General features: G+C 34.5%; 1 protein-coding gene across 1 annotated transcript in view; it reads right to left on the bottom strand.

The window, feature by feature from the left end:
- The window catches only part of pum (pumilio), a 415,697-nt gene that overhangs the window by 130,442 nt on the left and 260,400 nt on the right, over positions 1–24,855 (bottom strand). The window contains exons 8-10 of the mRNA XM_090386283.1: positions 21,578–21,818; positions 19,130–19,351; positions 3,093–3,236 (exon numbers count right to left, since the gene is read on the bottom strand). Of these exons, the coding sequence (XP_090242409.1) occupies positions 3,093–3,236; positions 19,130–19,351; positions 21,578–21,818 (607 nt within the window). The remainder of the gene's footprint in view (positions 1–3,092; positions 3,237–19,129; positions 19,352–21,577; positions 21,819–24,855) is intronic.

Genomic DNA, 24,855 nt, shown 5'->3' with positions numbered 1-24,855 from the left:
ATGTGAAGCTAATTTATGCCTACCACTTAGCTGGTAGTACTCCCAATTTAATTTCTTTGCCATCTACATGTCTGAATTGAAAATCCCTATCTTGATGTACTTGCATCCACTGTACTGTCAACCAACTTTGTTCTTGAACAACACTATGACATGGTAAGTGGGAATGAAATTCTCCATAGTTGTGTTCAGGTACCTTTAGTTCAGTACCTGCTTCCCTGCTTTATTTACCATAAAACTGCTGTATATGCTATGTAATTAAAAGGAAAAATGTAAGGAATATGGCTGCACAGGTACCGGAGAAAAACTTTCTGTGATTATTCAATTATCCAGTAAGGAAATTGCTATGCAGTTATTTTTCACAATTCCAAGATATCTGCTTAAATCAAATGATACACTGCCTAGAGTGAAGACCAAGAAAATAAGTGTATAAGAAGGCAACATGTTTAATCCTCTGTGGTTGTCTTGGTGTTTTTGCATGGCTGACAAAATTAGAAGTCTAAAAATGAGACAAAAACACAATAGTCCTACAATCATAATTATTCAAGATACCAAAAAGACTTTACAAAATTGACAGTGTTTATGGGTCAGTGGCATAACACTCACAGAATAATCTAGGTTATTTCATGTTTGGTGTTTATACTTTTTTGAAGATACAAAAGTAGTGGGCATAGTCGTTAATAAAGTAATCAGAATACACTACTTCAAGAAGATATAGATAACCAAAGCAGATGGGCTGATGTACATTACAGAGAGAGAGAGAGAGAGAGAGAGAGAGAGAGAGAAGCAGTAGCTATAAGCTGGTCTACAGAAAAGCAACAAGGGAATCACCAGTGAAAATTTTAATAATAGCAGCCCACTTTCATATTGCCACATCTCCACCTGACAGTCACGTAACAACAAAGCATACAGTTGTCGTCTAAGCCCAACTGTTTTGGGCCATCAAAATGCTAATTACCTGCCATTTTATAGCAGCAGATTTCACCTTTTTTCTGAAGGCAGTGGCACGGATGCAGTTCTGCAAACAGTATGCAACCAAATTGATTGTGTGCTGATTGTCTACACTAAGCGGACAAAAATTATGGGATGCCTACCTAGTAATGGGTAGGCCCACCTTTCACCTGGATAGGGGGGCAGTCACACAGCAAGGCATTGAGTCCACTAGTTCACGAAAGCGTTCCATGAGTATTTCTATCCATGCTTGCTGCACCGCTGTCCATAATTCCTTCGCATTCCTGGGTGGAGGATCCAACCCTAGAATGGACTTTTCCACAGCATCTCGAAGATGCTCCACAGGGTTCACGTCTGGTGAACAGAGGCCATTCCATAGTGGTAAAATCTGTGGAATACTCTTAAAACCATATGCTAGTCACCATGGCTCTGTGGAGAAGCACATTGTCCTGTGGAAGAGTCCACTGCCCTATGGGTGCATGACAACCATGAAGGGATGCAGATGATCTGCAAGGATAGACACATAACCTGGATGGTTCAGAGATGCACCAGAGGTCCCAATCTGTGCCAGTTGAACATGCCCCAGACTATTACCAACCGGTCACCTGCCTGAACAGTTCCTTGTTGACATGATGGGTGAATAGCTTTGTGCAGTTTTCGCACCCTCCCATGCACTCGAAATAACTGTAAATGGGAGTCGCAGGATCAGATGATTCCCCTCACTCTCCAATCATCTAAGATCCCGTGCTGATTCTTTCATCCAGTTGATGCATGGTCCTGTGTCATGGTGCAAACACCATGACACAGGACTCTTTGGTGGGTCGGTGGCTCACATACATTATTGCCCCTAATGATTTCCTAATGGTCTTGGTGGAGACATTTCTGGCACCTCCCTCATTGAAGTTGGCAGTGATTTGTGCCACTGTCACTCTCTAGTTGGCTGAAACAATGTGAGACAGATGACGGCAGCCACGGTCATCCACCACCTTTCTCTGCCCACAATGAGATGTTATTCCGGAAATGCCATATTCCCGATACACTCTTGATACTGTCGAATGGGGAGAGTGCAATTTTGGTACCACCTCCGCGATAACCCATGCGTCGGGCACCCACTATCATCCCTCTTTCAAAGTTGGTTAACTCACAATGTTTATCCATACTGACATCGAATTACAGTCTACGTGAATGCAGTGTACCCATATACCTGCAAAGCAGTGGGTTCGTCCATTAGCAAGAAGGGTGACAGCGTCGCATTGCCCAGGAACCAGGTATCCCACAAATTCTGCCCTTTCAGTGTAATTCAATTAAGTATTACAACTTCAAGTATTTAGCATACTTGAAGAAAAAGCTGTATGGCTTGGAAATAAATTTGATACATTGCAGACCGAGTTTTGCAGGAAGCAGTTTCTACTATAAGTTCATAAAATGAAGTTCCCGTGAACTTCATTTTACTATTCTGGGTTGCTCTGAGTAAATGCTATAGCACTTAGAGCAACCCAGTCTTCTGTCTCCCAAATATAGAATGTATAATGAAGAATAAAACTAATAAGAAGTTTTAGAATACTTAATAAAATATAATTTAATTTGAAATTAAATATAATTGTAGTTGCAGAATAACATCTAATATATATTAGTCACCAGAACTTCAATTCGCAAATGTTTTGCAAAATAATAATAATAAAAAATCTAAAATCTAATTTTTGGATGTCGCAACTGTTTGCTAACATGCTTTCTCCAAATTAAATGTGTATATAGCTTTGCACCACTACTTCTTTTCAAGGACTATGTTGTTTTATACAAATTTAATTCTTTTGTAACAGTTCTAAAATGGTTAATTTTATTATTAAGTATTTTTTATTATTTTTTACATACCAACCTTTTGTTTAACTTTCCTCTTTAAAAAAAAAAAAAAAAAAAAAAAAAACCCCACTAGTATACTTATGGAAGGTAATAAAATATTACCTTCCATAAGTATTTTTTTTACTTTTTACATACCAACCCTTTGTTTAACTTTGCTCTTAAAAAAAAACCACTAGTATACTTGTGGAAGGTAATATTATATACCTGCCTAGTAAGACTAAAAATCATGAAATTATACATACACCAATACATCCAATATTTTTCAAACTATAAGCTATACTTGCCAGGATTATTTGTAGGTGTAGAAGCCGGGTTGACCAAAACAGGTGGCATGAGCCTCATTGCTGCACCCAATCCTCTGGTATTTCCCATCATTACAGAACCATTCTGGTCATAGTATGGTGGAGCTAGCATTTGATACTGGCCACCTGAATCAAAAATATATACTGCATATTTATTTTAATATACATTAATTTATTCTTAAAAACATCATTTTACTGATAAATGAAATTAAATTTTGAGATAAACAGTTCTAATGAATCATTTGAAATCTTGCCTTGGTTGAAACAACCTCAACATCACACCAGCTATTAAATGAAATTAATGATAACTTTCCTGTTTGTTTAATATTTGCACTAAGACCTAAAAGATCTAACTGTAGATTTTGTGCATCCTTGCCTGTTTGATGGAATCATAACAACAGTTTCTGGAGGGGATGGGGGGGCCCTCAATTAAGACCATCTAACTGGGCCAGAGTGCAAAAATGCCAATAAAAAAAAATTCGTCACGGTGGCCAAATTCAAAACCTTTTTCTGCATAGTGTGGAAGAATGATGACTGTACCTAGTCATCATAGCTTGTACACTGATGTAACAAGGTTAACTAAAGCATTTAAGTCAGTATTTCCCAGCATTTATTTCTTTTTACTTCAGGAAAAAATTAAAACCCAGACAGAACTCCTAAAACAATTATAATAAGCTTGGTTCCTTATTATGTTTCAGCCTATGTTGCGTGTTTTTGGGGGACACATTATACCTTTGATATCTACTCATGGGCCGCATTATAAAATGTATTTTTTCCAATAAGAATATCTATCTTTCTGCAATATTTAACCATAATCATTTTAGGGCAGAATTGGTCTAATTGCAAGAATTAAGTACATATGTGCCAAAATTAGAAAAACTAATGTATTTATTGCTGATAAAATGTTATTTCCTAGATTTCATATGAAATCAACTGAAAAATTAAATACAATACTTTTCATAGTGCAGTACTTTTGACAAGGTTCTTTTAAAGCGGTAGAAAGCATGCATATATTTTTTTGTAAAATGGAAAAATACTCTCAAAGGCCGCCGCCGCCGCCACCACCACCACCACCACCAATCAAGCATTTCTGGACTAAAAGGGTTATCAAGTAATGGGCAGGTCCTGGACTAAGCCCATTACTTGATAACCTGTTTTTGATATCGTTTCCTAAGGATTTCAATTAGAACAAAAGAAGAATAAACAGTTGCTAATATGCAATTCGGAGCCTTCATTGTTGCAAGAGTACATTTCTAAAACGTAAGCAGGCCATTTATATTGGCTTTCTAATAGCAACAGGCTTTCTGGAACAATCTTTTTCACTCCCCAATCAAATTCCGAAATTTGAAAACAAAAATTTTGTATGAAAATTGTGAAAATCAAATCAGATTAAAAAAAAAAAAAAAAAAGTGCCAATAAAGCCAACTATACTTTTTTGTTGAAATAATATCCTATGTATCTGAATTCCAAAGAAATTCTTCAATTCTATTTTCTGAAAGCCCAACCTGGACAAGTGAAGTAGATGTGATACTGAAACCTATTTTCGTGCTACCATTTACTATAAATCATGCCAATAATTAGTTGGAACCGCAGGTTAAGAGATGGCAGCACATGCTATACAAACATCACGAAAATTCATACACCAACAGATATTTCTGAATGGGTTAACAGCGTGAGTACTGAGGGGGAGGAGGTGAAAAATTTTACACTGCTGTTTCCTAAGCTTTTTGAGAGAGAGAGAAAGAGAGAGAGAGAGAGAAAATAAAAAATAAAAATACAGTTGGACCTCTCTTTAACGAACTTCTGTATAGCGAATTTTTTTGATTTTCCTCTGGTCATTACACTGAAAATAGTTTCGTATAACGAAGAAAGTTTCCATATAATGAACTGATTTCAAGTGAGGCTGCACATGCATTGTTCGCACCTCTGGCCTTCAGGCAATACAGCTGATGCTGTAGAAAGCACGAATTACTAACTAAAAGGATTAAGAATTAATCCTTTTTAACTTTTAAGAGCTAAAGGTATTAATCCCGCGAATTAAGAGCTAAAGCATTTTCCAATTTAGTGGTGCCCATTAAAACCCTGAAGGAGGAAACTGGCTAACCATGGTGCGAGACAGAAAAAGTTGGAAAGTTTTGAGAGAGGCCTTTGACCAGCAGTGGGTTAGCAATGGCTAAAAAGAATTAAAACTTATACACTACTGTACCAAGAAGTTGTGCTGGTCAACTGTTATCTATGCATCCACAGCCATCGACAAATATTTAAGGCATATTCCTGGTGCAGACATTGGGTCTGATCAACCTATTTTCTTCTGCAGGCACCCTATTAGAGAATTAGGAGAGAGTGATTTTCCTTTATCCTGGATAATTCATCTGTTGTTTCGAAAAAATTAGTTATCCACACCTTCGCTAAATTTCACCTGTCTCTATTTACATGGTAGGTACAAGTGGTCCGTAAATCAGTTTTGTTTTAGCTGCTGTGAAAGTAACCTTATATTGTCCAAGAGGAAATCCTTGAGTGTAGTGTGAAAAAGTGGAAGTGCTTAATGGTGTAGATTGGGGTGTTAAAAAAAAAAAAAAGGGGGGGGGGGATTGCTTTATAGTCTGGTATTCCTGCATTAACCATTCTGAAAAACTGTATTTCGATTTTCAAACTGTTTGAGGAAACGGGACCCAGTCGGAAGCGTGCGAAATTATTCCTGTGTGAAGATGTAGATGAAGCCGTTATCGGGGCCATTAATAAAAGAAAAGGCTATGGAGTACGCATCTTTTGTGGGGAATAAAACATTCCAAGTTCTGGTTTGCTGGACAAATTTAAAGAGCACCATGGCTACTCAAGTTATTTCTGATGTTGGAGTTGTAATCGTAGAAGACTAAAATTGGAAAAAAACAGTTTTGAGCAAAAAAATCTGAATACTGGATTTTAAATTTCGAAAGGATGACGACGACAGAACACAGAAAAATCGCGTTGATTGTCGACAACTGGCCTGCCCACTTTCACTAGGTGATTTCAAAACTTACAAATGTGAAGCCTGTTTTCTTCCCTCCAATACCTCTTCTGAACTGCAACCAATGGACCAAGGCAGTATCAAGAATTTAAAAATGCACTACCAAAGGCACATGCTGAACAAAATTATACTGAGAATAGAAACCAATCAACCTACAGATTCTGTTACAGATTTGCAGATGTGCATATCATAGTTGGCGAGGGTGTGGAGTCAAGATGTGATGGAAACAACTATTAAGAATTGTTTTGCAAAAGGAGGTTTCGCTAAAAAGCCAATTAACAGCCATGAGAGGGATGAACTACAACAAGACATTGAGCAATCTTAGGAATGACTCCAAGTGAGAGGTTTGATCAGAGGAGAAATTGTTCTTGACGAATTTTTCGGAGTTGATAATGATGTCGTAGTAGCTGAACATCAGAGTGACTTCAACATTTTGGAGCGTATTTAAAGAACTAGTGACAATATCAACAATTAATTAGATAAAATGGGGGCAACAGAGGGAATGAGGGCAATAGCAATATTAAACCTTCCAAACAAGAAATGTTAGCAGCATTTGAAATTTTGTGTCGAGGCCTTAGTGAAATGGAAAATATATTTGAGTGTTCAAACAAATGTAAACATTTTTATGAATGGTGTACAGTAGAATCCAGCACACAACAAAAAATAACCAAATATAGAACATAATTCTTAAAAGTGTATTAATATACTGTGCACATCATATGAGTAATCATTTCTTAATACGTATGTACTAATAAATTAATTGCTTTAAAATGTTAGAAAATTTATTTATTCCCACTTATTTATTTCTGATTTATTTTTCATCTTTTACTATATTTCCAAATTTACAGTATTTTTCATTGTTGAAAAGGTAATATTTCTTTATAATGAAATTTCTGTTTAGCAAATTTTTTTCAAGGGAGCAATCAATTTTGTTATATAGAGATTTGACTGTATATATATATATATATATATATATATATATATATATATATATATATATGAGAGTTATCTGCTTTGGAAAGCAGATAACTTTCATTAGGCGATTAGAGAGACTTGGATTAGCAGTTTCATCATCTGATTTATTTGAGTGCTTAGCTACCTTGAGTGATCTAACATTATGCTTACTGTCCAGTTGGAGTAAATTATTAAAAAAGTCAAAGCCAGCTATGTCATTTTACAGTTTGTTCACGTTCTTCTGTGACCAATACTTCCTTTCTGAGATTTAGTGGTGTTGGTTCACTCCACTTTGTCATAGACAGAACTTATCCTGAAGGTTACTGACCAACACCATGTGGAGGCACCTTGTAACCGAGTGGTAGATAGGGTTAGTAGGAAGTATGTGAACAGGAAGAAAAAAAAAAAAAAAAAAAAAGTTATACACTCCTTCCTAATTTATAAACTATTAAAGTGGACTGCTTACTAACACCCAAGTAATTTTGTTTTAATATAAACAAAGGAAATGTCTCTCTTTTTTTTAATTAAAAAAAAAAAAAAATTCAGAGGCTGTCATTTGATCACAAATCGCTTGGCACTTGAGGCCTTTATGCAGAGCAAGGTTTCTCAAACGAGAAGGGGGCAATGTAGGGTGCTACCATTAGCGATACTATGAATGGGATTTACAGTGGAAAGTCATTAATATATGAAGAAAAAAGGTGGGAAAAAGAAACGGACCTTGAAGACCACCAGCATTAGTTAAGGCCATCTGTCCTCATCCACAGTGCGTGGTCAGAGAAAAATCTAGCTGTCAAATTGCAAAAAAGCAGTCAGCAGTCCATGATAGGACGGCGATACTAGTAGAACAGGAAAATGTGAAAAGGCAACACAGAATAGGAGCACAAGTTTTAAGAACAAGTGGAGAAATGCTATCAGGACCACGAGATTTCTTGGCATCAAGATTGTTCAGAACTCTTTTAACATCCTTCTGTTGCAAAGATCACAGGAGGCACAGAATGGAAAGTATTGGGTATGGTAGGAACAGGGGTTTACTAACATCACTGATACAACAGTTAGAAGAAACCAGGATGTTAGCAAGTTGACTTTAGCTGAGAAGGCAACAGAACCATCAGGTTTTAACAGATGATGGAAGTATATATGGACACAAGTTGAAGACAATAACTTTATCAAAAGACTAGAATGCTCCACTACCATTTGGATAAGAAGCAAGCAATTTTTCAAATCTTAGCCTGTTTAAAATTGAATTTGGATTGATCAATAACTATTTTACAATTGTTGCAAACTTTAGTGAATAAAGTTTGCAACAATTGTAAAAGAAAGAAAATGAACTCTGAGATTTGGATGCAAACCAATTATGAACATTCTTATCTTGAACAGCCTTAGCACCCACATATTAGAAAACCAAGGTTTAGATAAAGCACTGGATTTTAAGCTAGATTGGGGAATAAAAGATTCCATCCATACAAGAATAATTCCACTGTGTGATCTTAGCAAAGGCTGACACCAGATGATTTAATACAGTAATCCAACCAGGGAAAAGAAGAATATGTATCTCACAGATAATTCCATTTCATATTCGTGTAAAGCCAAACAATTTAAGGCTGAGAATGGCCACAGGAAAAAAGTTCAACTGAAGCAGAGATCATCAAGTTGCAATCTGAGATACCGAGAAGACCACTTGCCTCAATCTTGTACTTTGAAGGGTTCTTCGCGAGAAAAAGATGAAGAGTGTGTGATTAGGATTGTCACGTATCCTGGGGGTTAAACAACTTGTATGAGGTTATTAATAATGGCAAAAAGCGTCAGCATTGCTAATGTAACCAGGAACTCATTTCAGCTGGAGGTGTAAATATTAAAATTTCCTCACTGTAAGAAAAGTTAGATTGGAGAAAGTACAGTTTAAAAGAAGGAAAGTCAAAATAATTAGAGCAGATTGTTGAGTTAGGAGAATGATACAGGCAACAGATTAATTTTAAAAAATGATGAAGAGCTTTAAAGCCAGAGAAGCTCAAAATTAGGAGGTTCCAAATTTGGAGATCTTTGACAAGGAACATCAAAGCGTAAGTACCAGCTTTAAAGTAAAAGGAATCAGAGTGAATAATGATGGTATTAGTGGTAGTAGAGGCAACTGATAACAGAAAAAAGTGGAGCTTCACGAAGCACTTGGAAGGCAACAACAAACCACTAACACAGAATAATTTAGTTCAAGTTTATTTTTATGTTACGTGGGTTAGTATTTATTTGTTATTTGGTTTTTTTTAGGAGCATTAACAACTAAGACCATATTGCTCCGGGGATGTGCGTGGTCATTCCATAACCTTTCCGCATCCTCCGTATTTGGTGGTAATGGGCTCGAACCCTGGTCTAATCAAGAAGTGTGTGTGTGTGCGCGCGCGCTACGCACTGCTGCTCCTGCCCACCTGGCTATGAAGGCACCCATGGGTTAGTAGTGAGTTTGGATGTAAGTGCCATTTATAGCTCAATTTCTTTTGGATATACTGTTATTCTGTGTCAGAAAAATGATATATAGAGATCAGAATCTGATCTCTATATATCATTTTCCACTGATTAAGGGCCACCAATATTCAAATTTACTGTATCGATGAGGTGTATTTGTCAGATAAGGAATGCATTATTTACTAAATGTTCAAAATGCAGAGAGTCCCAAGCCATTGCTGGTCTTGTGGTCTTGGGGGGGGGGGGGGGCCATGATGCTCAGTCGATTTTATTTACTTTTGTTTCACTCTGTGGGCCATGTTTTGTGGTTAGTCTTCAGCTCTGTTTAGTAATATTTCATGTCATTTGGACCTGATGCCATCAAGCGGGTGTCATTAAAATAACTGGATTGGCATTTATTAAATTAATATTTGGTATTCTTTCTAAATTATTTTAGATGTTCTTTCCTTCTGCAACACCCTTTATTTTTATTTATTCCCCCACCCCATTTGTTTCTGTAAAATGCTTTGCAGTCACAATATTTGGGCTGTCCTTATTTTCTTCTTTTTCCATTTATCTTTCCTTTATTTAGTAAAAGTTTATTATACATCTGCAGGTACTATATAAGCATGCATCCTTGAATAATTTGGCCTAATTTCTGGAATTTATTACTACTTCACAATGAAAATGGTGGGGGGCACCAGGACTACTCACAAAATTGTATGCATCTATTTATTTATTAAATTGTTTTGGATATACACATATCACCATAAGTTGCTTATTCCACTGCAGAGTGAGTCTTCTAATGCTCAAAACTGCATAGTAATACAATAGTTCTGTGCTTACAGTACAGGACCCTTATGTTAATTTTTGATGTCTCCTAAATCATTAAGCGATCTCTTAGTCTGAATGTCACCTATTCAAACTTTCTAGCCCAATGATTATGGGGGAGAGGGGGGATTTTTTGATATAAAACATTTTTAGGTTACTCTGTAACTGAAAAATTACTGTTTATTGTATAACTAAATAAGATACCTATTTATTTGCACAGATTTTTGGACAGCTACTTCTAAACATTTCTGAAATTACACTTATGTACTACTTACAATTTTCACTTTAGGACCATATCAGCAGTATAATTTCAACTTGTGATGTGTAATCAAGTAATTATCAGTTATATGCAGGGCATCCCATTTGAATGTCCCTGATTTAAAATGTCTCACCAAAGAAAATCCAATGCACTTTTTGCAAAAGAAAACAGTTTATAATAAAAAAAAAAAGTCAGTAGGTTTCTATACGAGCTCCTTTGGTGCAATGAAGCATGTCCAAATGATACTCTATTTCAGACAAGGTTTTCTCCAACATATCGGCACTGCTGGTATCAATTGCTTGCACAATGCATGCACATAAGATCCGTGATGTTAGACACCTTGGTGGAATAAACCATGTCTTTCACATAGCCCCAAAAGAAGAAATCTAAGGGAGTTATGTCAGGTAAATGAGGGAGGACCATGGCATCGGTCCACCATGTGCAAACACCATGTTCAGGAACATGGTGTACGGAGCAGTGTGCACAAAGCTCCATCTTGCTGAAAGATTATGTTGGGCTGTTGGTGTGCAAGCTGAGGAAATGCATATTGTTCCAGCATGTCTAGGTATGGCATTACTGTAATGGTATCCTCCAAGAAGAAAAACAGCCTGATATTCGTTTCCTTTATAAGGCTCCGCCACACAATCACATGTGGACTATCTCAAATGTGCTCTTGGATACAGATTTTCAGAATCCAATATTCCATCATTGTGTCAGTTAACTTTTTCTGAAATGGGAAATGTTACCACGTTAGAAAACATAAAATGACCAAGGAACTGCGTGGTCAAGAATGGCAATAGTGAATTTATGTTGCTGTGTTTTGTTACTTGACTTGATTTCTTGAACCATTTGCAAGAAAGAGCCAATTTCTCGAAGGCAATTTATAGAAGTGGAGCTAGAAAATGTTGGTCTCCAATGTTCAAATTGAACACGGAACCTGAAGAAAAGGTAAAATTGCAACTGCTTGTGCAAGACCCTGTGCAGAGAGTTGCACAAGCATCTTCAATTCCGGTGATGCATGCCTGATGATTTCTGTGGGCCATGAACAAAGGGAGCATGTACCTCTTCAACTTACTCTTCTGAGATACGCTGACAACCTCCTCCTCTATGTTGCTTCTGCATGCTACTGGTGTTCAAAAATGTCCTATACCTCTCCTTATAGACTTTGGGTTTGAAGCGTCTTTGTTGAACACACACATGTAAACTGCAGTAGAACTGTGACAACAGATTTACTCTCTGCAAACCACACCACTGCCCTGCTGCAGCCTTGGTCACAGTGCATTTCAAAACATCAGCAATGAAGCTTCAATCCCATCATTCCCCCATTCTTTCCCACTACATTGTCACACATAACACATGTACAACACAAATCTTAACCAACTTTTAAAATCAGGGACATTCAAAAGGGAGAAATAAGGGCGATATGATTTAAAACATTGTGAAACATGATACAATCACTGAATAGGTATATATCATACTAAAAAGCATATAAAAATATACAGTAACATCACTTTCCAACTCACAATAGAATAGAAATTTTGCATTTTCTCCACTGTTCTATGACCAAGAAATATCTCATTTTTAAATTTCGAAACTTAGTGTTGGATAATATCCTAATGGATCAAATTATCAACAAATTTAAATATGCCCTACCAATTACTAACTGCTATATAAGTACCCGCTTTAGTTACAATAAAGCTATAGGACTAACAGTATGCAATTACAAGCAGGTGGCTTACAACCTAGTGAACATTGATATTGAGGCAGAATGTTTTGCCATCTGCCTCAATATCAAACTTACATGGATAAGTACCATAAACACATCATTATCGGGTATTTGAGTATCATTTCTCATCCAGAATTATGCAACCTGTTATCTTATGGATTCAAATTTAGGCCTAGTACAAAAATTAGATTAAATATAATTAAAAAACAAAATACACATTGACCTAATACAATTTTGCTTAAAACTGGCATACAAACATAAAACATCATTAGAAACTTTCCACATGTGGATTATCTTCACCTATGAAGCTATAGAAGAACATATAGGCTTTATTCTAAACAAAACACAACCTACTAAGATATTTGATATGTCTATAATCAAACAGCAATTAAAGGATTTGCAAACTAAATTCACAATAACAACTACAGGCTGACCTCAATTAACACGATTAATCCATACTGTGAGCGCATCGTGCAAACAGAAACACGTTAATCGAATATAATAATCGGTCCTTGATCTTCTGGAATGTCCATAAAGAATTTTAAAATACCTTTTAAATAACTTTTTAACTGTATATCATGTAAAAGATAATGAAAATAATTATGGAATTAAATATTTGTTGTTGCATAAAACAGCAGTTCCCAAACTGTGCATCGCGAAATATTTTAAATTTTCAAGGGAAACACACGGCCATACTCGACATCTGTCGGGCACTGTGCGAACTACTAGCTTGAGGTAGTTCACAGTTTCAACATTTCTTATTAAGTTGTTTGGACCTAACTACTTAATAAATGGAACTGTTAGGAACTTTTGGTCTAGGTGCACAGTGAAAAAATTACTGAGACACTATGGGCATTACAAATCGAGAAAGTTTGGGAACCTCTGACATAAAATACACAATGTAGAAACAATGTGTTATGGAAATATTTGAGCAGAGTCGTTTGAACAGGTTGATGGAACACACTGAGGCAGGCAGCAGGCAAACATTTGTTTATTCTCCATCCGATGTGTGGTAAGCTTAACACGCAATTCAAATCCTTTTCAACTATCACATAAAAAAAAAAAGATCGCGGTAACTGGAAATTTGCATCGTGTAAAGTGAAAAGTGGTATTTTTTTTCAAATAGCGGTAACTGAAAAACGCGTTAATTGAACTCTCGTTATCTGAGGTCTGGCTGTAGACAAAGCAGCCAACAATTATAGCATTATACGTAAAAAATTCTATACTTCCACATTATTAAATGAGCTCAATAATAGCACTACAGTAAGACCCCCCTTATCTGGGGGGGTATGTTACAAGAACTATCGTGGGGGGATGAAACTGCGGATATAAGCGACACCTGCTGACCCCATATATAACGTGATTTTCTTGTACATACATATGTATGTACAAGATGTTAATTGATAAACTAAACACACAGTAAGACATTACCAACATTAAATACAGTGATAATAAAGCACAGCAGACTCTTGGTTTATCGGGATTGGATTAAATGGGAAACTTCAAGACTCCAAATAAAAAAATAAAAATAAATCAACCAGAAATCATAAAATTCAAGTATAAACAGATAGTTTGCAAGTTGTAATTAAGGGGGGGCACACATTCAAATCTGATATACAAATTAGAGCACAAATTGAACACGGCGTTAAGAAATTTTCTGGTCATTGAGAGGATTCAACACCAGAGCTAAAATCTCCAGATGAGTTATTGTTAAGGTCTCTTAGTGGCAAAACTATACGCTGTTACAAACACCTAAAAGCCTTATGAACAATATACTTATCTTATGATTGAAAGTTCATTTTTGCAGAAAACAGTTCATAAATATGAGGAAGAAGAAGAAGAAGAAGAAGAAGAAGAAAAAGAAAAAGAAAAAAAAAAAAAGCTAAAGCAGTAGTGTTTTTTAGTTTAAGTCTTTTGTTCAGCTTTTGTGAAGAGGGGAGCAACAAGATAAAAATATAATGGTTCCAGTAGCAAGCGAAAATGACATAGAAAGCCAATTTTGAGGGAACTAAAAATATTCAATGTAGCTGAGAACAAGAGCAAAAGAGAAATATAAACACGACAGTTCAAGAATTCCAAATTTAATTACCGCTGTAAATAAATTTGGAACCCTGCTTTTAATATTGCGAACACCACAAAAACCAGTGCTTTTAAAGCAGTCTGGATGGGGGAAACCAAACATGCAGATATAGAAAATAAACCATTTGAATGGATTGCAAAATTCCTTATTGGGTAACAAAGATTTTAATGACAATATAACATCATTAGCAATTCAAAACAAAAGCTATGTATTGCAACTGTTGCAAATAATTGAGTGGGAACTATGTTAAGAAAACATAGTTCCCACTCTAGAAACATCTACATTAGAGGATAAATCAATATGCAAGAAACTGGAAATAAATATAACATGCAGACAAAACACAGGCAACGGAAGGCAAAATGTGCCATGGTGAGCAGAAGAAGGGGTGGATGTACTATTGTACTGATAGAAGTGACAAGGAAACATTAGTTCAGTAAGTCCCCAACATATGTAAGAGATACCTTCCAGGACTTCTTACCTAAGTCGAGTTTTATGTAATCTGGGAATGACCGAAAGAAGAATAATTTTCATCCTCACAAGAATGAAGAATAGTTATATATTTTTAATTAGTTCAATTAAAAACTTTATCTGGAGACGACGGTGAAGTAGCCAGAGTGGCACATAAGAAAATGTAAAAGGAACCACAAACGCATGTTACTGTACTGTAAAAACTGATTTCGTAGCCTTGGTTATTATGGTTGACTTCATTGCTGACAATTCCTTCACTGCTTCTTGTATTCTGTCTTTGCTCTTTATTATTGTGCTCATTGTTGACACTGACAAATCTAAATCGCGCATGATACTTGTTAATGTTTGACCATACATCTTTATTATTTTATTTTCTGATCCAGATCAATCGCTTTTCTTTTCTTGGTAGATTTATTAGTACTGCTGTCACTTATTTTCTTATTCAGCACCACGATAACTCTCAGAATGAAATTTTCTGTAAAGAACATCACAGGGTTAAGGGAGACACACTATTATCACCTCACATGAGCTCACATTTTACTAAAGCACATTTCTGAAGGTCACTACCATAAAACAATAAAGACAACTTGCAGTTTCCGGTTTATTGGGTTTACTGGTACACGTGAAAGGAATACCGTGTATGCAACTGGTCATCCACATGTGCCATGAACCTGGTATTTAAGGATGTGTTGCTTAAGTTTCATTATTGCTGAGGAAGGAGGCACACACCTCCGAAAGCTTCAATAGTGTTTTTATCGCTTTTAAATTTATATTTTAATGCATTTTAAACTTATTTTGTTTTAATTTCAAACTAGTTTTTTGTAAATATTATTTTCAGTCTTTTGTATTATTTTATTTTATTATTAAATCACTTTTAAACGGTTGGCGTATCTGTTTAAATTTGTGGTATGAATAATCCCAACCTTAGAGGCCTTATTGCAGATATGGACTGGATCTGTTTTGTTGGTGTACATCTAAAGGAAGAGATGTATTTCAGGGCATATATTGTATTGAGTGAGTCAGTACATATTGAGGTCTCTGAGATAACCAAATTATTAACAAGATCTACTGCTAGATTAATGGTGTATAGTTTAGCAGAGTACATCATACATGTAAGCGAAGAGAGACGGCAATTATATGATGTACGAGGCACCGCAGCTGCACCTGCAGCAGTATGTAATTTCCAGAAAGCAGTAGTCCCAGCATGATGAAATGTTGAATTGTACTAGTGTGTTTCAATGGCATAAGCAGTTCAAAGACGGATGTGAAGATGGTTGCAAAGACCCAAGCGACCATCTGTCAAACTCTCAAAATGAAGACAGAGTTGCAAAAGTTCAGGTATCTGCAGAAAGAGATTGTTGTTTGATCCACAGAATTATGGCTGTGAGTTGGATATGAATAAGGAGACAATTCATCGAAATCCACATGAAGATTTAGAAAAAAAGGATGGTCTGCAAAATTTTGTGCTGCACAGCTTCATGGATGAACAGAAGTAACAAAAGGTATCATCGTGCAAAGACTTTCCTAATTTCCTAACAATCCTAATTTCCTCCACTATACTGTCACTGGAGATGAGCATTTATTTAAACTCAAGAAGAAAGGGGATGAATCAGATTGGTCCACTTGATATCAATAGTTCAACCGTTGAGGACCCTGCTCAGGTAGCTGACAAACTAAATTGCATTTTGCATCTGTATTCAAACATGAGGAGTTATTCAAGGATGGGAATGCCAGAAGTTTATCAAACTCTTGAAATGGGAAGGGTTTTTTTTTTTTTTTTTTGTTTTTTTTCTGATGCTATATAAGCTTGCTTTCTTGCATCATATGCCTCTACTAATGCCAATGCGATCACAGATAATATTACTATTTGTTTAATGTTATCACTTTTACAAAGTCCTGATCAGAAGTATACTATGCTAATACAGTTCATACTAATGAGTAGAAAAAAATTAAGTTTATTGTAATTAGAGCTTCAGTTTATGTTATTGCTTTTTTGTCTTATTGCAGCCTATGCATGTGCAGTGGAAGTATTACACAGAATCTTGATTTGTTCTTGAACTCTGACATGTTGCATGGCAATTACTTTTGTTGCTTTGTGAGGTTTATGGTTGTCAATGTCATTAATTAGTATTCCTAGAAATCTGACTATTTTATAATAGACGCTTAATCCTTTACTAATTACTGATTTCAATATTTTCTTTGATTTTAATTGTTTGTATGTGTTTTTTTCATGACCATTATAACAGTTTTAATTTTATTTGGAACTTTCTCAAAGAAATAGCAGGCATTCAAACTATATTATTTTCTAGTGCTTTAGTTTTTTTTTTTGTTTGCTTTCTATTCACTTCCACCTTTACACACACACACACACACACACACACACACACACACACACACACACACATTTCTGCTTTACATCACTAAACAATGTTGAACAGGTGCACTCTACTTTGTTTGTTTGTTTATTTATTATCAATTGAGCCCTGAAATGATTCACAATGAATGTGTCCACTGTATATGATTTCCACATGGCTCTCATAATATGCATCTATATATACATATTATGGATGAATGTCATTTTAAATAATGTATTCATTTATGTATGAATTTTCTTTATCAATTACAAACAGCATGTGTTGTTATGTCTTAGCTGTTCTTTACAAGTAAATATAGACAGTATATAATAGAAGAAAACAGTTTTAAAACTGTAAGAGAAGCCACAAGCATTAGCAAGAGATATCCAATTTTGCTTTACAAAACTGTAACTGAATATAATGTGCAAATAGATGTAGAGGATACATCAACATAAAAAACAAAACAAAACAAAAAAAGGATTAATGGGCTTTTTATTTTGTCATAATTGTTTTTGTGACTTATTCTCACCTTTTCGTTTTGTTGCTTTTTTTTTTTTTTTTTTTTTTAATTTTTTGACAATATTTTCACTTCTAATGTTGGGCAATCAAGTCAAAATAAGAATAGATTAATACTTAAAAGCATTTATTCACAAAGTGGTCATTTTACAAAACTTGAAAATTAGACAAAGAAACTCACGCCAAAGAGATGCACAGCAGGCTGAGAAAGGGAACACGACATGGTCTGTATCAGGAACCCAGTGCCAAGAGCCCAAACACAGTCTGATAACTCATGTGTGAAAGGGTTAAACAGACCTACATGAGAACAGTATTCTTATTCACAATATTGATTACATTAATGGAAGCAGAGTCCTCACAAGAGCAACATTTCTAGTTGTGCATATGATTCACACACACACACACACACACACACACACACACACACACACACACACACACACACACACACACACACACACACACACACACACACACACACACACACACACACAGAGAGAGAGAGAGAGAGAGAGAGAGAGAGAGAGAGAGAGAGAGAGAGAGAGAGAGAGAGAGAGAGAGAGAGAGAGAGGACAAATTATTACCAGATAATAGTATAAGCTGAAAGCACAAAAATTTTCAGTGCTGTGCTTCAAAACAGTTTTTAAAGTGGAATAAAAACACCGCAAATATCTTAATCACCCGAAATTGCTAAATGAATGAAACAAATAATTTAATGATACTTAAATTGATTTTACAGTGAAATATTTTAACTTATATGAATAGCACATATGGATACACTATCAACTGAATTGGATGGTTGATTTCCATTCAATCACTGTAGTAATTAACTGTTGAATCTTATACTGTCACCTGAACAAAGTTAAGTTTATTATCTGTTTATCAATGTTTATTATTTACTACTAAAATTAATATCAGTGCATTTACATTAGTTAGATATCACATTTACTCATGATATCTAACTAATCAATACAATGAGCTAGCAAAAATAAAACGTTTCACAGCCCCAAATAATAATATTTTAGTTTTAAAGGAAAAGCAAATATTTATCAGGTGAACACTTATTTTATTCTGGTTATTTCACAGGCAAAAAACACTGTAAAAATAACCATTATTGTTTCTGCTGATATTTGCCAGTTTACAAAATTTTGTAAAACCAGGGATATGAGCCACTACCATCATAAGCATGATCATGCATCACTATTATGCATTTTAAACTGTGCTATAAATACTTTCTAACACAAAACTTATTTCCCACTGGTTTCTTGGAAATCTACAAATCAAACATCTACATGCAAACTGATACTAAGTGACAAAACTAACAATACATAAAGTTGCAAATTTTATTAATATTAAAAATTACTAGAACATACAAAATGAAAAATTACCTGGTCCCTGCATAGATGGTGGTACACTGCCCCCACCCTGTGGTTGGGAATCACCTCCCCCTCCCTGGGGAGTCATTGGTCTTGCCCCTCCTCCTCTTAGCAACTGCTGCTGAACTGCTGGCCCCTGTGGTTGGCCCTGACCTCCTTGCATCATTCCTGGAGTAGGTGTTGGAAACATACCCCATGGAGTCATACCATAATACTGAGGGAGCACTGTTGGTCCTAAAATTTAAATTCATATAAAATAAATGTCTAAAAATTACACAGGGAGAAAAATCCAAAGGATTTCTAATAACTGTAAATATACAACTTAATGATGTGCAACAATGGTGAAAGTGTATTTAAAAAAATAAGAAGATTAATTAAATTGCATTTAAAAAAAAAGTTAACCTATCTCTCATTTCTAACACAAAGAGCATGTGGAAACTCAATCGGTAGATAAACTGTTTCATTTTTACCCCAGTAGCAAATAAGGCAACACTCATAATGAACAAACAAGTAAGCACCTTGCGATGAAAACTCTTTAATTTAGATGGCTGACTAATAAGAGATAACTAGTTTCCAGTAAAAAATATCGAAAAAAATCTTTTAAATTCTGATTTATTGATGTAATAGGGTGAAAATTAAACCTAAACAATTATATATAGTAAAATTTCATTAAAATGAACTTCATGTAGGTGTATGAACTATTCAATTACACAAAAATTTAATTTTAATGAATACTATTCAAAATTTTTATTAAAGAATTTTATTATTTAATGAAATAAATTAAAATACACTTTTCCAACGAACAGATGCAGTGATTTTTGCTTTCTTTCACTTAAATATCTATAATAAATGAACAATGACAAAATATGTAACACAAAACTAAAAATATTTCTACACAGATTATCATTTGATAAAGTATATTTTATTTAATGTAGTGGCATATAAAATTTTAGGTTTATTAAAATTTTATATGCCTAAACTTTTTTTTTTTTTTTTGACATTTAGAAAAGTGGAATAACGGAGCTTATTGTAAATTTTCACATATTATTAATGTTAACATTTGTTTCAATGTTCTCCCAACACTGAAATGACACTTCAACTTTGGTGCAATTAAGGAAAATATGAACAGACTTATTATTCTACACAAATTTTTCACATGATTTCTTTAAAATTGAAAAAGTGGGGTTGGAATATATAATGTTACATTGGTTCTTTCAGTTTTATAGACTTTCCTCCTTGTTGCAGCGATTCAAGGTGGCCAACATACACTTTTTAATATAACATTTTTTAAATTATTTCCTCCTGTACCTACTTGCTAATCTTTACCCTTTTACAATTTGATTTTATAACCATCCACGTGGAATTCCGCATCTATATGCTTAAACTTTATCTTGCCTAATGACTCATAATCTTGTAAATAAATAAAACTTAAAGAAAAATATGTATCATCCTTGTGTGAGATATAAAGACTTTTGATAGTTTTTATTTTTAGAGCTTTATTTTATTTTATTATTCCATTAATTTTTGTTATTATTGTACAAACTTCAGTTTGTATTAAAATTCAAGTATGTAGTGATGCTGCAGTTGTGCTAAATAATATCTAAGTGTGAAGTCTGCCTTAAACTTTTATTAGTATTGGCACAACAAATACCTAGACAAATCTTTTTGAACTCTTCTGAAAAATGGCATCTGGATAATATGGTGTTATTGCCATGACATTATTTTCCCTATAGCTTTCACAACATTCCCAGTCTAATTTCATATATATGTTACTTTTTCTATGACCTTGACTACTTCAATAACAGAGGCAGCATCCAAAAGACGCCTACTACAATCTTTTCTTCTTCTTCGTTGATGTCATTAGCTTCTTTTGCATAGGACTGAAATGTGCTATTGTTCATATAAATTTATCTCTTCCTAAAAGGAGCTTACTATTTATGGCAATTTAAATGTAGTTAAAAACTGATTATCAGTGCTATAAAATTCTGCTTTCAATTACAATTGATGGCAGTGGCACCAATAAAAAAAAATAAAAAAAAAAGGATGAAAGAAATAAGATATCTCAGTTAAAAAAAAACATATGATAATAATTAGGACTTAGAGGTCAGTATCAAAAGTTTTTATATGTATATTAACCAAAAGATTGAATCACTGGAAAATACAAATATATGCCTTAAAATGAATATACTTATTTACAACCCACACACACACACAAAGATGGAAAGGAATATAATTAAATGTCTTAATGACTGCAAAGCAGAACTTGAACGGACGCAACAATAGAGGTTGGAATTACATGATTTTTATTCGTTTGACAAGAAGGTTAATAAAGAGAACTATAACACAATTCAAATTCTAAGATTACAGATTAACAAGATTAATAGATTAAGATTCAAATTAACAAGATTACATTTGCATTCATGTGACCAAATAAGTATAAATATAAATCTATCAATATACCTGCCATGATAGTGCCCATTGGTGTGGGTGTATATGGATCTTGATTTAAAATATAGGGATTAGAGGTGTATGGTGTTGCAGAAGCTGCTGGAGTTGCAGGAGGAACTCCAATGTTTTGGCCTTGCTGCTGAGTGGGAAGGGAATACTGCTGTTGACTCATCATTGGTAGGTGTTGTCCCTGTGACTGACCTCTGTGCTGCTGGTACAGATGTGATAAAAGAGGAGGTGTCCGTTCACTTCTCTGAAAGAGCAGCAACAAATTGATTTTGACACAATAAAAAAAATACTATTCACATTATATGGTTGGTTTTTATATTATCTCGTTATATCAATTTCCTACATCATAAGCAAATATTGCAGTTATCTATATCTACAACTCCATATTAAAAATATGCAACAAAAATATAAACTTATTATTAACTGAAACACTCAACAGAAAGTATCAGAATTGAGAACTTCATCCAAAAATAATCTTGCAGGGTGTCATGGTTAAGTTTCAAAATGCTATAAACTTGTAGACGTTCCAAAAAGGATAAAATTATATTTATGCAATGGCAATGTTTATAGGAATTAGATATCAATACACATATCAATAGTTCACAAAACTTTGTTTCGCAAGTTATTGTAAAACAGCATTTATTGCTGTTAAGTGTACATAATTCCACTACAGACTGACCTCAATTAACGCGATTAATTCATCCCGCGAGTGCATCACGCAAAACAGAAACGCGTTAATCGAATATAATGATCAATAGGAAAAATTATAATTGGTCCTTTATATTCAGGAATTTCCATAAAGAATTTTAAAAATACCTTTTAAATAACTTTGTAACTGTATACCATGTAAAAGATAATGAAAATAATTATGGAATTAAATGTTTATTGCATAAAACAGCAGTTCCCAAACTGTGCATCATGGAATATTTTTCATTTTAAAGGGTAACACAGGGATACTCGACATCTGTTGGACACTGTGTGAATCAATTCACTCACTCTGAAGCCATCTCTACGGGAAGCTGAGTACAGTAAATGCGAATACTGAGTTATGGCCACCCATAGTAATAAAAGTTTTCTGTTCCAGAGTATGAAATATATAAAAAAAAATAGTCTAAAATTTTGTATAATATGTATGATTATATGTACCTACATAATATAGTGAAATACAAGCATAAGGTATCGAAATAAAAATAAGAAACAATTTAATATTAAATGTGAAATTTAACAAATCTTTCAAAAACATGGCATTTTCTTCCAAAACAACCCAGTTTCTTCTGCATGGAACACCTGTTTGGGAACATATCCTTTGTCCGTAATTAATTTTTTTAGTTGAGTCGGGAAACTTTCTGCAGCAATGAAATCCACTGATGCAGAGTCGCCTACAAGTTTCACGAAGGCCATATCGATTTTTAAACCTTTCACGGCAGCTTTTGTTAACTAAAAAACTTATCCCACTTGTGCTATCACCAGTTTCGGTAAATGTTGATAAAGGTGTTTTGCCTTTTGACAAATGATGAGTGAACATAACGGAATTTTATTTTGATATCGGTCTTCTATCCGGGGATTTAAAGCCTTTTCTGTTTTTTCAAATTTAACATCATGAGCTACAGAGCAAATTTTTGAAGCAATTGGCATGTTTTCGTGGACACTACGGCGGACGTTTTCTTCCAATTTCTTGCATGATCGTACCGTTAACTCATGCCACTGACACGACACTTTCACCATTAGAAATTTTGTCTAATAATTCAATTTTACACACTAATGTCATCACCTTCTTTTCACAATTCCCTAGTTATTCATAGCCATATTTTCGTAGGGGTTAGAAAAGAATCTGTCCACAATATAGTCACTTTCTTTTAACTGTTAACACACTCAAAAAGGTCTGTTTACACTAACACACTGCAAATTGTAATTCTTCACTTTCGTAAGCATATCAATTAAAAAGCAAACGACACAACCTTCCATGACAAGTGCATTACACATTCTGAAAGGATTAGCAGGAAACATTCGCAATTCTGTCACCCCCCCCCCCCACACACACACACTGAGCGTTGTTTTGGCTGAGAAATATAATTTTAGCCACACCCATTATTTTTTAAGGAAGAAAATGTTCGTGGTGCTCTAAAATTCATTTTTTAAGGTTTTATTTTATATTAAATCAGTGACTGGAATACAGATAACGAGAATAGCAGGGGTTTACTGTATTATAATTCCACAAGCTAGTACATCAAGTTAAATTTCGTGAAGTGTTAGATGCGTTGTTTGTCTTGGTGTCCATATAGGAGCACAAATATAACAATATATATTGCAATAAATAAAACAAAATAAGAACCAGTAATGAATACGAAGATAAATCAGAAACATTTAAATTTAAACATTTTTCATTACTATTTTTTTACATCGAGTTCTAATAAAAAATAATTTTTTTAATTTGTTATTAACATTCTACTTTTTAAATAAAAAGTACCTTATTTGTTAAATTTAATGTGTTTATGTATATGCATTGGAATTTTCATTTTCAGTTAAAAAATATAATGCTAGCCAATATTAAATTTTTTCAATGTTTGTTGCACAAATTATCATTAAATCATAATGTTAAATTATGCAATTTTGCTCTGGATTGCTTAAGTCACATTTATAAAAAAACAGAAAATTTTATAATATTGCAAAGTATTAACACTTCCCCACCAAGCTTACTTCACAATGACGCCCACCAGGCAAAATTTTCTAGGGAGAACACTGCTTGAGTTAACTGATCGAAGTTCGTCTCCTTTTGAAGACACATGAGGCAAGTGTATTAAGAGCATTAAATGCAACCTAAGACTGAACAAGTAAGGATTTATAAAAAAACAGAAAATTTTATAATATTGCAAAGTATTAACACTTCCCCACCAAGCTTACTTCACAATGACGCCCACCAGGCAAAATTTTCTAGGGAGAACACTGCTTGAGTTAACTGATCGAAGTTCGTCTCCTTTTGAAGACACATGAGGCAAGTGTATTAAGAGCATTAAATGCAACCTAAGACTGAACAAGTAAGGATTTATTTTCACTAGTGAAGAGTCCTGCAATAAGTTGTCTATAATCCAAATAGTAGGGACAATCAACTAAGATGGGATCCACATTCTCTTCAGCCCCACATAAAGTGCAGTAGGAGACAGTCCCAATTTAAACAATTTATTATTAATGCTGCCATAACCCGACAACAGGAAGTGATGTGCAATACTGGAGAAAACCATAATTCTTTCTTCTTGAACTGTCTAACTAAAGGTAAAATTCTC

This window comes from Mastigoproctus giganteus, chromosome 12 (assembly GCF_048544385.1).
Source record: "Mastigoproctus giganteus isolate SK-2022 chromosome 12, ASM4854438v1, whole genome shotgun sequence".
NCBI classification, from domain to species: Eukaryota; Metazoa; Arthropoda; class Arachnida; order Uropygi; family Thelyphonidae; genus Mastigoproctus; species Mastigoproctus giganteus.
Note: the sequence above shows the minus strand (reverse complement) of the source record. Positions and strands in the feature narration are given on the sequence as shown.